Source organism: Carassius carassius, chromosome 8, assembly GCF_963082965.1.
Source record: "Carassius carassius chromosome 8, fCarCar2.1, whole genome shotgun sequence".
NCBI classification, from domain to species: domain Eukaryota; kingdom Metazoa; phylum Chordata; class Actinopteri; order Cypriniformes; family Cyprinidae; genus Carassius; species Carassius carassius.
This window is the reverse complement of record NC_081762.1, coordinates 23235529-23251957: the sequence shown is the minus strand read 5'-3', so window position 1 is coordinate 23251957 and position 16429 is coordinate 23235529. Positions and strand designations below refer to the sequence as shown.

General features: G+C 37.2%; 2 protein-coding genes and 1 long non-coding RNA gene across 4 annotated transcripts; 1 reads left to right on the top strand and 2 right to left on the bottom strand.

Annotated features, from left to right (window-relative positions):
• The first annotated feature begins 63 nt into the window (after window positions 1-63).
• Window positions 64-6854, top strand: LOC132145584 (protein disulfide-isomerase A3-like). Its single transcript, XM_059556714.1, has 13 exons — window positions 64-404; window positions 624-702; window positions 1621-1738; window positions 1818-1925; window positions 2087-2216; window positions 4992-5105; window positions 5181-5306; window positions 5378-5560; window positions 5810-5918; window positions 5992-6120; window positions 6204-6283; window positions 6359-6416; window positions 6514-6854. The coding sequence occupies exons 1-13, from the start codon at window positions 64-66 to the stop codon at window positions 6601-6603; spliced, it is 1665 nt and encodes a 554-aa protein (XP_059412697.1). The 3' UTR covers window positions 6604-6854.
• A 1202-nt stretch (window positions 6855-8056) lies between these two features.
• Window positions 8057-13713, bottom strand: csnk2b (casein kinase 2, beta polypeptide). 2 transcript variants are annotated; one of them, XM_059556708.1, is made up of 7 exons: window positions 13578-13713; window positions 12938-13018; window positions 12700-12802; window positions 10948-11063; window positions 10770-10845; window positions 9193-9382; window positions 8057-9086 (listed from the first exon to the last, which is right to left on the bottom strand). In XM_059556708.1, exons 2-7 carry the CDS (start codon window positions 13007-13009, stop codon window positions 8996-8998), a joined length of 648 nt encoding a protein of 215 aa, XP_059412691.1. In that variant the 5' UTR covers window positions 13010-13018; window positions 13578-13713; the 3' UTR covers window positions 8057-8995. The 2 variants fall into 2 exon arrangements, with proteins under 2 accessions (XP_059412691.1, XP_059412692.1); XM_059556709.1 differs by lacking the exon at window positions 13578-13713 and adding an exon at window positions 13220-13466.
• A 1158-nt stretch (window positions 13714-14871) lies between these two features.
• On the bottom strand, window positions 14872-16072 carry LOC132145585 (uncharacterized). Its single transcript, XR_009434488.1, has 2 exons — window positions 15698-16072; window positions 14872-15318 (listed from the first exon to the last, which is right to left on the bottom strand). It is a non-coding gene; the product is annotated as an uncharacterized LOC132145585 (long non-coding RNA).
• Window positions 16073-16429: the final 357 nt, after the last annotated feature.

Below are 16429 nucleotides of genomic sequence, written 5' to 3'. Positions count from 1 at the left end.
ACTTTAATTGTGCAATAAACCAATCTTCCTGGAGGAACTTTGATTGACAGAGAGATTCCACCAATGAGCGTTTTACATCTCATCAGCTGTAGAATGACTAGCCAATCATCGCTCACTTCAGTGACACATTGTGTTTTCATCCCGCCCTCACACATATATCGGTGGAAACCGCCCGGTTGTGCGCGTCTGTTTACTTTAGTGTTGGTTTCTGCGAATAGGAAATTATTCCATCTTCCTGTCTTGATGGACAGTTTTACGTTGCGCGTGGTTTTGTGTGTGTCAGCTCTATGTGTGTGGAGCTCGGCAGCGCGTGGACGCAGTGATGTGCTCGAGCTCAAAGATGCAGACTTCGATTACATCGCGCCCGAGCACGAGACCCTGCTGGTGATGTTTTATGCCCCATGGTAAGAGAACAATCATTCTTTTGCACATGCGGAAATCCAGTTAACAACATTTTGTTGTAAAATAATAACAATAATAAAGAGAAGGTTTGCGTGTATTTGCATCTCGCAGTTGAGAGCTGCTGTGTGTGATGGCGCGCGCTGTCCATGGTACCTCAACACAGCTGACAGCATTGTGTTAATTATGTTTTGATAGTTTTGCTGCTCTGTTTATGTTCTCAGGTGTGGTCACTGTAAGAAACTTGCTCCGGAGTTTGAAACTGCTGCTACACGAATGAAGGGAACAGTAACTTTAGCCAAGGTATAATTGCTTGCATGTTAGGAATATTTGTGGCTCGAATCTCGATACAGTTGAAGCTCTATTGACAGTGTCTGTGACATGCAGCCAATTACTGCCAAATCTGTGAAGACCAATTATTTACAGCAGTGGAAGTCAATGGGACAAGGCATTGCACTAGGATAAATATACATATTCACTATTTTTTTGTAGACATCATAGTATCATAAATTGTGAAAATGTACAAATAAGGTTATAACACATTCATGACGAATAAATATCTGTTGTGAATCATGACCACATAAAGTGGCTATTACATGAGATGTGCGAGAATACCAGAAAAAGCCAAAGCTAACCACAGTTAAGTTCATCTGTCTCATTTAGACGATAGTTCAATTGACACCTTAAGTAGTGAAGAACAAATTGAAATACTTCAACAAAAATGCCATTCCTTTTTTTTTTTAAACAGTGTCAGTGTTAATTTAGTATTATTGAGATGCTATTATAGTTTTTATTCGTATTTAGATTTTTTTTATTTTTTTGTCGTGTTTTTGTCATTTTTATTATTTGTGTTTTTTAAATATTTAGTTTTTATTTTTTTTATTTCAAGTTCATTTTAGTTGTTGAGAAACATACCATTGCCTTGAGATAAAATCGTATTATTTTGTGTGTGTTAGTGTGATTTTATTTTATTTAACTTCAGGGTATATTTATAGTTTGTTTTAGTCTTCTATCTCCGTATAGACTTTCATAGTAAATGCTTCACCAAATTATGTTGATAGTTTTGAACCCGCAGTATTTCTTTAGTTGGAAACTGATCTCAGTGCTCAATATTAAAGAGCCTGATGTGATGTAGTAATGTTAATAGAGGATTGAGGAGAGATTGATGTGAGCTTAGCGTGTTCTTCAGAGGTTTAAGGATGTGTGACTGTCTTTGTTCAGGTGGACTGCACTGCTAATACAGAGACCTGCAAGCGCTATGGGGTCACTGGATACCCAACACTCAAAATATTTCGGAACGGACAGGAATCATCTTCGTATGATGGGCCGCGCTCAGCTGGTATGTTTAAAGATGTGTGGCATAAATGCAATAGTAAATCTGCTGGTGATGTGATTGTGTGTGTATCTTTTCCAAACAGAGGGAATCGTGAGCTATATGAAGAAACAGGCTGGACCCGATTCTGTGCCTCTGCATAGTGAGCATGACCTGGAGAACTTCATCAACCACTTTGATGCCAGCATAGTTGGTAAGTGCTTTTTATTTCTTCTCTAGATTGAAAACGTCTCATGCAAATGTCATTTCGAGATTTTGAATGATATAAATTTGAATGCATGAATGCAGTACATTTGAATGGTTAGATGGAAAGTATTTTATTAGTGATGTCTTGTGTTATTTTCCATGTCTCAGGATTTTTCTCAGGGACTGACAGTTCTCAGCTCTCTGAGTTTCTTAAAGGAGCCAGTTTAATGAGGGAGGGTTTCCGCTTTGCTCACACCACAGATCTAGAGCTCGGAAAGAAATACGACGTCAAATATGAGTAAGTGGGTCTAAGCTGGAGCGTCTTAGTTAGGATAGCAAAATAAATAGGCTTATCCATATTAAACGTGAAAACACTTCACATATCTTTTGCTGTTGATGTCAGATTAATCTCTGTCATTTGGGAGAAGCTCACTAAATTAGACATTAAGTTAAGCCAACATGGTTGCAAAATAATAATAATAACAGGCGCTGTTTTTAACATTGATAATAATCAGTAATGTTTTTTGAAAAGTAATTCAGCATATTAGAATGATTTCTGAAGGATCATGTGACACTGAAGACTGGAGGAATGATGCTGAAAATACAGCTTTGTACCACAGGAATAAATGACATTTTAATGTATTTAAGTTAATGCTGTCAAATGATTAATTGCGATTAATTGTATTTAAAATCTTTTTTTTTGTTCGCATAATAAATGTGTAGGTACTATGTATGTTTATTATATATATATACAACCCGAATTCCGGAAAAGTTGGGACGTTTTTTAAATTTTAATAAAATGAAAACTAAAAGACTTTCAAATCACATGAGCCAATATTTTATTCACAATAGAACATAGATAACATAGCAAATGTTTAAACTGAGAAAGTTTACAATTTTATGCACAAAATGAGCTCATTTCAATTTTGATTTCTGCTACAGGTCTCAAAATAGTTGGGACGGGGCATGTTTACCATGGTGTAGCATCTCCTTTTCTTTTCAAAACAGTTTGAAGACGTCTGGGCATTGAGGCTATGAGTTGCTGGAGTTTTGCTGTTGGAATTTGGTCCCATTCTTGCCTTATATAGATTTCCAGCTGCTGAAGAGTTCGTGGTCGTCTTTGACGTATTTTTCGTTTAATGATGCGCCAAATGTTCTCTATAGGTGAAAGATCTGGACTGCAGGCAGGCCAGGTTAGCACCCGGACTCTTCTACGACGAAGCCATGCTGTTGTTAATAAACAAGGCCTTAAATAAACAAGGCCTTCCCTGAAATAGACGTTGTTTGGAGGGAAGCATATGTTGCTCTAAAACCTTTATATACCTTTCAGCATTCACAGAGCCTTCCAAAACATGCAAGCTGCCCATACCGTATGCACTTATGCACCCCCATACCATCAGAGATGCTGGCTTTTGAACTGAACGCTGATAACATGCTGGAAGGTTTCCCTCCTCTTTAGCCCGGAGGACACGGCGTCCGTGATTTCCAACAAGAATGTCAAATTTAGACTCGTCTTGACCATTAAACACTATTCCACTTTGAAATAGTCAATTTTAAATGAGCCTTGGCCCACAGGACACGACGGCGCTTCTGGACCATGTTCACATATGGCTTCCTTTTTGCATGATAGAGCTTTAGTTGGCATCTGCTGATGGCACGGCGGATTGTGTTTACCGACAGTGGTTTCTGAAAGTATTCCTGGGCCCATTTAGTAATGTCATTGACACAATCATGCCGATGAGTGATGCAGTGTCGTCTGAGAGCCCGAAGACCACGGGCATCCAATAAAGGTCTCCGGCCTTGTCCCTTACGCACAGAGATTTCTCCAGTTTCTCTGAATCTTTTGATGATGTTATGCACTGTAGATGATGAGATTTGCAAAGCCTTTGCAATTTGACGTTGAGGAACATTGTTTTTTTAAAGTTTTCCACAATTATTTTACGCAGTCTTTCACAGATTGGAGAGCCTCTGCCCATCTTTACTTCTGAGAGACTCTGCTTCTCTAAGACAAAGCTTTTATAGCTAATCATGTTACAGACCTGATATCAATTAACTTAATCAATCACTAGATGTTCTCCCAGCTGAATCTTTTCAAAACTGCTTGCTTTTTTAGCCATTTGTTGCCCCCGTGCCAACTTTTTTGAGACCTGTAGCAGGCATTACATTTTAAATGAGCTAATTAAGTGGATAAAAGTGTAAAATTTCTCAGTTTAAACATTTGCTACGTTATCTATGTTCTATAGTGAATAAAATATTGGCTCATGTGATTTGAAATTCCTTTAGTTTTCATTTTATTAAAATTTAAAAAATTTAAATTTTCCGGAACTTTTCCGGAATTCGGGTTGTATGTATATATATATATATATATATATATATATATATATGTATATATATATATATATATATATATATATATGTATGTATTTATATATATAAATAGACATTCATGTATATATTTAAAAGAAAAATGTTTATTTATTAAATATATTTATATATAATGTAAATTATATAAATAGAAAAAAGTAAATGCATGTAAATATTTTCAAAATATATACTGTATGTGCTTGTATTTATACACAATAAATATACACAGCACACACTCATATATTATGTAAACAAAAGCTTTTTTTTTTGGATGCAATTAATCATTTGACAGCACTAATTTAAATTGAAAACAATTGCTTTAAATATAATAATATTTCACAATATTACTGCTTTTAACAAATAAATGCAGCCTTGGTGAGGATAAGAGACTTCTTTCAAAAACATTAAAAAATTCTTATCAACCAATGTGTGCATTTAGAAGATATTTGGAAATTAAATTTTCCCCTATAGAAATTAATCATTCACTTGCATATTGCTGGATTTGTTAATTTATGTTAATGTTGATATTTGATGTTAAGGATGTGTTTTGTTCACTTTGGGACCATACGCAATTTTGGTACTTCGTTTGGTGGCCACTTTTAAAGTCTGAATCCTAAAGCGAAACCCGTTGAGAACCACTAATACTGACTGTAGCTGGGTGTTCAGGATGAAATACTAATATTTAAATCTGTAAACCCTTTGCCTGCAGGTCTGTGCTTCTGTTCCGCCCCCCCAGACTGAGCAGTAAGTTTGAGGAGAGTGTGGTTCACCACACAGGACCCCTGTCCATCACAGGCCTGCGCCGCTTCATCAGAGACAACATGTGAGCCCACACTGACACAACACACACACCATCACACACACAGCACATGCTGAGATCATTGCTTGTGCTCTGCAGTTTTGGACTCTGTCCTCACCTGACCAAAGAGAATAAGGATTCATTGAGGAAGAGGGATTTACTGACGGCCTTCTATGACTTGGATTATCTTCACAACCCCAAAGGCTCCAACTACTGGAGAAACAGGTGAGTCCTTTAAAATCAGTGAGTGGATATGTTTATTATGAAGTCATTAAGACCTGTCTTTCTTGGTTTAGAGTGCTGAAGGTGGCGTCTAAGTTCAGTTCTCAGGGCCTGTTGTTTTCTGTGGCGAACCGTAATGACTTTCTGGAGGAGCTGGAGGATGAGTTCGGTCTGGGCACGTCAGACTCAACTGAGCTGCCGTTTGTCACCATCAAGACACGAACAGGAAACAAATACACCATGAGAGAGGAGTTCACGTGAGTACAAACACTCATACTGTGAAGATCCTGTTTTCAGAAGAGATTAAACATGATTTGATATTTAAATCAATTATATTAGCTGACTAATTAGGACCCCAAACTTTTGAACAGTGGTGTTCAACACTCATTAATAAGACTGAAGTCATAAAACAATGTGAATACATTATTATTCTGTCCCATGATGTACATCAGCACATCAGAAGCTTTGATGATGTGATTTGAACTGTTCGTGTGGTCCCTCCTCAGACGAGATGGCAAGTCTTTAGAAAACTTTCTAGAAGATTATTTTTCTGGCCGACTGAAGCGTTACGTCAAATCAGAGCCTGTGCCTGCCAAAAACAGTGCAGCTGTCAAGGTTAGTGAGACGCGTGTGTTTAAATGAGCTTGATTGCTTCATTTGGTCTTTGTTAACACAAGTCTGTGGTCAGGTGGTTGTGGCAGATACGTTTGAGGAGATCGTCAATGACCCAGAGAAAGACGTGCTTATTGAGTTTTATGCTCCGTGGTGTGGCCACTGTAAAAAACTGGAGCCCAAATATACAGAGCTTGGAGAACGGGTGAGTTTAAGATGACATCAGTGTGTCTTCATCTCTGTCTGAATCACTTCTCGTCCCGTGTTTCTGTTTTATGGTCTTTTCAGCTATACAGTGATCCTAGTATTGTAATCGCCAAGATGGATGCAACTGCCAATGATATCCCACAGGGCTATGACGTGCAAGGGTATGTATTCTCTCAATCAAATGCTTTGTAGTGATTTTAGCTAGCCATTGGTAATGTTTTGTTATCGTTTTGGAGGTTTCCTACAATATACTTTGCTGCTGCTGGCCGGAAAGATGAGCCAAAGCGATATGAGGTAATTTCTTATCACTTATATCAACTACCATGTCCATGCTGAATATTTGTCATTGTAAATATCCATTCTTTGTATTTTGTTTTTTTTTTTAATTCAGGGAGCCCGTGAAGTGAAGGATTTCATCAACTTCCTGAAGCGTGAGGCATCCAAACCTCTTGTTCTGAATGGAGTCAAGGAAGAGCTGTAAACGTTAAAGCAGGAGATTGCTGTATGTTGCGTAATTCAGGAAGAGTGAAGAATCCTGTAGGATCCTGCTGCAGTTCAGCCATATATATCACCATATCAAATAAATCGGCTGCAATCAAGAACATAAAACTAATTGTAATTATACAGAGATCCAGGGCCTCATTTATAAAATGTTGTGCAGAAACCATCCTAAATTTGATCTTACGGTTATCTCACAAATATGCATGCATGTGATATAAAGAAAGAATGTACGCACAGAAAACACACATATGCCTTTTTCAGATGTGAAATCTATGAATTGCAAGTGAACTTAAACTGAATGGTTTCAGCTCTCTGACTTGTAAACAACTCCTAATTAATGTCATTAACATATTAAAGATCACCAGTCATCATCCAAATGCTTTAATTTAGAATGGCGAGCTGCAATTTCCAAAAACCTGCAGTTCTCGAACAAGAAAGTTTTTTCTGAGCACTTTTCCATGTTAAAGCAAGGTTTTACAAATATGAGCATCAGCGTGGATTTAAGCGAAAGCACACTCGAAGATCAAATCTGTACATACGCACTTTATAAATGAGGCCCCCAATATTTATATTGTCCACATGATAGAAAATAGTGCAGATTGCTGCTTATGTTGAGTCCTTTTTTGTTGTTTAATCATTTTGTTATTTGTTGCATGAGCTTCATTGATCTGTTCTTTACTGTTTATACTTAATATGTCCGTTTGTACATCTCTGTACATTAGTTACCATTGTTGTTCAACATACGTTTACAAAAATACCAATATCCATGCTCTGTATGGATGGTAAAACTAATCTGATTTCATGCAGTAGATGCACAGCAACTGGTTTCAAGCACAGTTTGTGGTGTATCAGCATCAAGAGCCATTATCAATGTTTGCAATTGTAATTTCTTGCTCTTGATTTGCTACTGAAATGATAAAATGGAAAAGCATTTTTTAACCCAAAGTCTGACACAGGTTGAACAACTGGTTATGTAATGTTTATTTATTGACTATTTATAGAGTTTGGGTGTGAAATGGATGCGGTTTATATGGTGAATGTTCACCTGTTAGTTAAGCATTTTTTCTGTGTATCTATGCCTTAAGGTTTAGTATGTAGGTGGTTTGTTTGACATCTAACTGAAGCTCTGTTCAGCAAAAAATACTCACTGATGAGCAGAAAATGCTGGTTTATTAAAATAACTACTTTTGGTCAGCTGTTTCTTTCATGTTCAAATGTTTGAAAACTGAATGCATTAAGAATGAACTATATGAACCATAAAAGTTGCTTATGTGACTTTTAAGGCACACTAATACCACAGGATACAGAAAACAACTATGACTTAAGTTTTATATTAGACATTTTGAGTTATATATATATATATATATATATATATATATATATATATATATACACAAAGCACATCCCAGAAACATGTAGGACTCTCACACAACTTAGGAAACGACATTTATTGTGAATTCTGAACCCTGGTTCCTCAACATTTGTAAATAGAGAAAAAAAACCATTCAACAGGATCAACAAAAAATTAAATAAAACTGATTTATATATTCTACTCTTCGAAGTATTTCTTCTGGTAGAGAGGCATAAACCAGAGAATAAAAACCTAGGCCCATACCAAACAAAAAAACTTCCTAATTGTGGTTCTGTGGTAAATCTAGTAAAGTCTCTCTTAAGTAATCTTGACACCAGAGGATTTTAGCAGGTTGGTGTTCGTTCTGACGAGGAGTGCAGGACTGATGATTAAAACAAAACACTTGTCTAATTAAGAGAGACTGTCTTCCCATTTCTGGTCGTTTCTAATACATGCACTGAAAGCTTGCAGTCTGTCAACAAAGAACAGTCACAGACGATCCCAGCGATATTACTCTGAGCTGAAAACAAATCCAAAATATACTGCCTTTTTCATGCAACAGCCGTTTTAAAGTAAGCCAAATATCTGGTTGCACGGAGGAGGGGATTAAACAACGATGTATCTGCAATCAATCGACCCTACTTTTATATTCAACCATACATCACATCATAAACTAAGACGAGTCAATTCATGATGCTCTTGTATGTGAATGTTACTTAACCTTAGTGAACTAAAACAAACAGGACCAGAGAGAGAGCAGAGCCATCCTACACACACCTATCTTTAATTATAACGATTTTATATGTGGAGGTTAAGAACTGAAATTGTTTTCACTAGGAACATCCAGTTTTCTGTACAGTGTTTCAGAGGTAAGGTTTTTATTCCTCCCCAAAGTGTTTTATAGTCTCACTCTCTCCATATTTAAACCTTAGTCTTAGTCGAATCTAAAATTGTTGGAAAGACTGAGGCCATGCCGACGGACACACAACCCACCCTGTCCCACCCCTCCCTGCTCAGGTTCTTAGCGGATGGCTTTGACGGGACTCTTGAAGCTGGAGGCTGCCTGCAGCTGTAGCTGGTAAGCCATTGGGTGAATCTTGAAACCATAGAGCCTGGAAGAGGAGAATGACAGCTCTGAGAAACTGACCGATTTTAGAGATGTGAGAAAATCCATTTATAAAGAACAGCAGGTGACCGCCGTATACAGGAAAGACAAACCTGGGCACAAACTGGTTGGCAGGCCTCTTTGGCCGGTACTCGGGGTGCACCATGAAGAGCATGTGGGGGAAACCAGTTCCAAAATAGGCTCCATCAGTGTGATGGTGCCTGGACGACTTGGGTGTGTACACATCCATACACTTAGGGCAGTAGAGCTTCACCATGGCCTCGCCAGGAATATCAGAGAGCCCTGGAGACAAAAACAGACACTACAGTTCCTTCTAAGTAACTAAACAGATGCTGATCCCCACTGACTTCCATAGTATGGAGAGGTGAAAAAAATACTATGGAAGTAAATGGGGACCAGGCAGTGGTCAGGTAACCCACATTCTTCAAAACATCTTTGGTGTTTAGCAGAAGAAAGGAATTCATACAAGTTTGGAAAGACTTGAGGGCGAGTAGGATTTTCATTTTTATAATTCATTTAAAGGCTTAGTTCACCCAAAAATGAAAATTAGCCTGTGTATAACTCACCGTCGAGGCATCCTAGATGTATATGACTTTCTTCTTTCAGATGAATCCAGTCAGTGTTTTATTAAAGATTGTCCTTGCTCTTCTAAGTGTTATCATTGCAGTAGATGGGTGTTTCTGTTCAACAGTCTAAAACATATTAAATAAAGCCCATGTATCCATATTCAAACATGCCTATATACCAAACATGCCTATATACCTACATATCATTTTTGCATTATTGACACTGTTTTCCTAATGAATGTTGTTCAGTTGCTTTGACGCAATGTATTTTGTTTAAAGCGCTATATAAATAAAGGTGACTTTGACTTTGACTCAAACGGCTCCGGGGGGTGAATAAAGGCCTCCTGCAGCGAATCCATGTGTTTTTGTGTATATTTCAAATGTAATAAAATCTTCTCACTTCATGATGGATGCGCTTTATTTGACAGCTTCTGGACTGTTGAACAAAAACCCACCCACTGCAATGATAACACTTAGAGCAAGGACAATTTTCAATATAACCCCGATTGGATTTGTTTGAAAGAAGAAAGTCTTATACATCTAGGATGCCTTGAGGGTACGTAATGTACAGGCTAACTTTCATTTTGGGTGAACTAACACTTTAAGACGTGAATCTTTTTTCATTGAGTGCACTTACATGCACGTTCTTAACCCGATTATGCACTGAGTGAAGCTGATAACACACACGGTCATGTAAATCTGTTAACCTGTTTTCCTTTATCGTGCTTAAGCATAAACCGATCATCACATCTAGATTTTTGCCCTTTATGCCAAGATCACCCAGCATGTAAATATCTTAACTTGTTTTCTTTTGGTTTATAGAAGTGTGCATGTTGTGATATTGTGTTTTGACTGGTTTGTATGTAAACCAGGACAATGGGTTATTTCAATAAGCACATTTTTTTTGAGTTCACATCAGTGTATTGGTGTACATGCAAATGTGCTCATTGTCAACATTCGATCAGTTTATGAGACCATCAACTTATTCATAATAAGCGATTATTAACTGATAACAATCAAAGCATTCCTAATTTGTTAAAAAAAAAAAAAAGATTACAATGGCAAACTTTATATATTTCAAGTAAAATAAATGGGAGACCCACCAATGGGCAGCATTGGCTGGTTCTCACAGTAAACACGAGGACAATAGCCAAAATCTCCCTGCTGGTACTTCTCCAGCTGCAAGAGAAAACAAGCACAAGTTCATACATATGAAGCTGATAAAAAAAAATAGCTTTGATAATACTATTAAAAAGACTAGATGACCCAGGGATAACGTACCATCTGGGCAATGCCACGGTTAGTGAGGATATAGCGCGCATGGATCAGTCCATACAGCATCTCAGCAGCCTGCTCGATCAGGTCACTCTGGTTAGGGTTGTCCTCCAGCTCCTCATCTGATACAAACACACAACAACAGCATTACACACCTAGGAAATCACAACGTTTAAAGTCAGCATGACAGAAATGCGATTCAATTTTTCTTCCATAACGTGACACACATCTGAAGTGAAATGCATTCTCAAATGGGACCTGATTTTGTCCATCAGGAATGGATTGGATGCAAAGTTGGGGAGGGACTCTTGTGCCATGCTTGTGCCAGTGCACACTATCAGCACACGGATAAACAATTTATAATACATTTTCACATCCCATACATAAAAGAACTGCCTATTTTGATTTCATAGTGACTTTAAACGGGGAAATGCAGGTCTGCTCTAGTACTTTTTGAGGTGTTGCACTCAAGAGCAAAAGCATTCATGCATTATTAGTAACAGATTTAAATCACTCAAAACAAACTAAGTTACAACATGCTTGCTTCTGGGAAACATTTAGCTTTAGTCAGATAATTATGGGCATGTGTGCATAAATTTAGCAACTGTCTAACTTTGGTTCAAGACATTAAACGGATGAGGAGAGTGAATTCATCTGCTCTCTGCGAGTGGGATTCATGGATTTGGTTTTAAGAGATCTTGCCTAAAATTAGATTTTGAATGTGCCTGATTGATTGTTTGCACAGCCTAAAGCACATAACCTTCAGGTCACAATGAAACAGGAGTAACAATACAGCTTTTCTTCAATGTTTTTTGACATCAGTGTAAGTATGAAAAATAATTAGGGCAGGACTTAAATGTATGCATCAGTGATTGATTGGATGTTGAGATGTGGGCTGTTGCATTTCATCTGGGATACTGGTGAACAGGGTTTAAGGGGACTAAATGATTGGAGAAACCCTGCATACGTCACCAGAGAGAAGACTGTCATTTTTAATAGAATTCAAAGGTACAGCACGCACATCCAAAACAATAAAACTGGGTGCTGGGCAGACAAGTAGTTGCAAAGGTAAACAATGAGTCCGCACACCAGAAAATGCTCCTTAGCAATTTTAATGATTGCTCACCACGTGTAACGTTTCGGGCATATATCAAGTCAGCAAAACGATAACACAACATTAGACTTGATGTTGTGTTATCGTTTTGCTGACTTGATATATGATATATGTAACACACTTTTGTGGTACCCCTTATGTATCTACATTCTTGCTCATCAATCACGACTGCCTACAGTGGTAGAGACCTTTTTAAAAAACTTTCTAGGCTATGCTTTAAGCACTGCTGGCCTTCTCTTAGCCACTTAATATATTTTTGTATTACAAATGTCGGTATGTATATATATATTTTTAGCTGTTTTCCTGTTGTAATTGCAATTTAACTTGATTGGTCATGTGATTAATCATGGATGTATGTGATCATGTGATCATGCATGGCTGTATATATGGAGGTGTGTCTCCCCACTTGTTTTCATGTCTGATGAAGAGCTTGGGCCTGAAACGTTACACGTGGTGAGCAATCATTAAAATTGCTAAGGAGCATTTTCTGGTGTGAAGACTGTCATTTTTACCACAGGATTGTGGCATTTTGATGAAACTATTAGGTCAAGAAAATTATTATTTAAAAAAAAAAAAAAAAAAAAAAATTTTATGTCAACGCTCCCTTAAACCCATTAAAACATATGTGTTAAACAACTACTGACCAGGTTCCAGATCCAGGATCATGTCAAGGGCTTGTCTGTAATGGGGAACTTGCTCATTGAGTCCCGTAAGATTAAACTTGTCCTGAATATAGTCCTCGTCTACCTGTATGTAGTAAACAGAGATGTACCATAAATCAATATTAAATGCCGACTAAATGGTTAAGCTTACATTTTAACACTCCCTGGTCACTCTTATATTAAGTTACACAATATGAGATGATCAGAGACGAATACAAACCTCACAGAAGAACTCGTTTCCCCGTAGACCACAAAACCAAGAAATCCACGACACTTCCTCTGAGCTACTCATGTTGGGAAACTAGAAAAGAGAGAAGTAAAGCAACATTAAACAAGGACAATAAATGCTCTAAAATTACTTAGTAGGTCTTTAATGGTACTATAAAAAGAAACTGATAATCATACTGCTGATGTAATGCGTTTCAGATAAGCACGTTTCTAAAAAATGTATCGCTTATAACGTTAACTGTTTTCATATAAACAATTGACTGGCCTGACTCACGCTAACACAGCCGCTGGTTACCTAATCACCGAGTCAATAAAACACATATCGACACAATCGTTTATGTGTGAACTAAATTAAAACTACTGGCATGTTAAAAATTGTTGGTTTGTATCTTGATAAATGTTTATTTTGTAGTTCGTGTGTTCGTCTAAAGATAGAGCAGTTTAGCGCGCCACTGCTAGCTAACGCTTAAACGTAGGCCGCAGCAAATTCGCCGACTTTCTCAAAAATATGTCGATTGAAGAGTGTCCTAACACATATAATTAACAATGAATTCACAGAAATAACTCGCACCTATCAAACCTACTATATATTAATCTCTAATACAGCGATAAAAAGCGTTTATTCGTATTACCTCAAGAATCTCCCGGGGTCGATGTTGGCCGCAGCGACACAACTGCACGCTGATTGGAGGCTTCCGCTCTACACGCAGCGCGTGATCATAAGGCAGGTCACTTCCGCTCGCAAAGAGCTGCGGTTTTTGTTGGAATTGTAGTTTTTCTCATTCGTAGTGTTCTTCGTGGTTGTTTTCTGGAGAGTAGAGTAGGAGGACTAAGTATTCACATAATATGTTAATATAATAAAATATTGAGGATAGCGAATAGTATTGCAAAGATGACATTTAAAGAGGTCATATGATGAGATTTCAATTTTTTCTTTCTCTTTGGAGTGTTACAAATTCCTGGTGCATAAAGAAGATCTGTAAAGTTTCAAAGACTAAAGTCTCAAAACCAAAGAGATATTCTTTATCAAAGTTAAGACTCTGCCACAGCAACACATTTTATGGACGACCTTTTCGTGAACCTAGGAGGTCATTCTGACTTTGCTATAACAATCTGGCGCTTATGAATCAGCTACTGTAAGTATGTTTCGTTATTAATTTAAGTATTTGCTATTGAATGTTCAAAATATGAGTTTTGCACATCGTGTGTGTGTGTGTGTCCGTGGCTTGTGTACTGCAAACACATACGAGCTTCATCACTGTGCCTGTCACACCACTCTGTTCCCCTTTCGGGCTTGAACTGATGGTAAAACTAAGGACATTATAAATTGTCTTTACATTTATTTTGAAAGATGAAGCTCATGATTATGGAAAGGGGCGTTACATTTCTGACGAGTTCTTGCGGTGTTCGGCCAATCACAATGCACTGGGTCAGTTGTCCAATCAGAGCAGACTGCGCTTGTCAGAAGGAGGGACTTTGTAGAAAACAAGTGGTTTTGAGAGAGGCGGGGCATAGAGGACCTACAATAATGTACATTATTTGAAAAACAGTATTTGAAGTACTGTTTTTTAACATTAAAGCATCAACATATTCTGTTACACAAAATAATGATCTCTAAAAAAAGCATCAAATGACCCCTTTAAGGTTTATGCTAAAATATGCAAATATATATTCTACAATGCATGGCTGTATTTTCCCTCCTGGAATGCACGTGGGTCAACCCAAATAAATATTTAACAATGTTTACAGCAATAATTTAGCACATTTATAGCAGTAATTGTTGTAAAAAGGGTTTGCCTAAAACGTAGAGGAAATCAATGAAATTATGATGGACATAGTATCTAAGTATGGGGGGGCTCAAAACGCCTTAATTCATATTTAGCATGCTCTTAATGACACTGATGAAATGAAGTCAAACCACAGATCTTCCATTAAAACAAAAGATTTTTATTTAACTTTTTCTCTGTATACTTTTTATTATAATAAGACACTTCTCTGCTTGTACATTGCTCCCTTGAACTTAAAAATGGCAATTGTGTGGGAATGCAAGTTGGGGCGGACAAACTCAAATGCATACCAATATACATACATGTGTGTATATCAAGGTTCCAATAATAAGCCATAGATGCTAAGACAGCAGTAACAACCTCAGGTACCTTGGTATAGCTATAAGTATAATACAATCTCTGAGTATTTCAAGGAATACACATTGCTATTAATTTTTTATTTGATATTGGTACATATAATGTGACCACATCAATGGTTTAGGTTTAAGAGGGATGATAAACAGCACTGAAAGCAGATGGGAGAACGGCTTCCAACAAATAGACCAACCAAGCTGTATCTGAGGACAAAACCATGCTTGGCAAACATCTGCAAGAAAAGTAAAATAAACCCACTTTAGTTCTTTTCCTAAGTATGTAGGAAAAAAAAAATATATATATATATATATCGATTTAACATTTTTTCCACTGCACTTCATTTGGATTAACATATACACACAACCCTAGATAAAATAAACATCCTAATAGTGTCAGAAAATTGGGAATTGGGCAATTGGGAATCATGTTCGCCTTCAAAAAGCGTCCTATCTTCAAAAGAACACATTACCTGTATTGATCAGATATAAATTCACACATACTTTTTAAATGCCTTACTCACACATACATTCCATCTGAAAGCCCTACTTATTATTTCAAAGCTATTCATTAGACCAATGCATTCCCAGAAAAACAAACAAACCCCAACTTACACCATTAGGATACAGATGCTGGTCAAAACGAGGAGGGGACAATGCTTTGATCCATTTCTTTTTAGACATCAAGCATTTGTTGTTTCTCAATAACCTGGGCACAGGCTCCCTGGATGGGCAGGATTTGACGTCAGGCATATTGCACATTGAACCATTGTCTCATTTTGTAACACTACTCAAAAAGGGCCACAGACTCCTTGGCATTGACTTGGGTCTCAATGACATGACTGGTAAATTGAAGTCAAGTCTGAGGATGTGAGCAAGAAGCTGCTCATAGTTCTGAGACATGTTTTTGGGTGACTTTGGAAATACACACTGGATAAACAGCTTGTGTAGGTTACTTAAAAAAAAAAAAAAAAAAAAAAAAAAAGGAAACAAAAAGAAAGGGAAAAGGGAATTTACAACGCAGAGGGTGGTCAAATAGTGGTTCTCTACAAGGGAATATAACAATAGCACAATACTTGTCATGTTCAATAACCTGGAACTGCAGTATGACACCTAGTCAGATAAGATGCCCAATACACAGCTATTCTTTTGGAGAATAAAAAAAAAAAGAAGAAACACTGACCAATCTATCCTAAAGGTGCGTTTTGGAGTTTACGGACTTTAAGTGCAAGACTAAAGAAAATCTTTAACGGATGATCTCAAAAAAAAAAAAAAAAGAATTTAAATTTAATTGAATAGAATTTAATGAGAATCTGACACCAAGGTTAAGATTCATTTGATTTGATC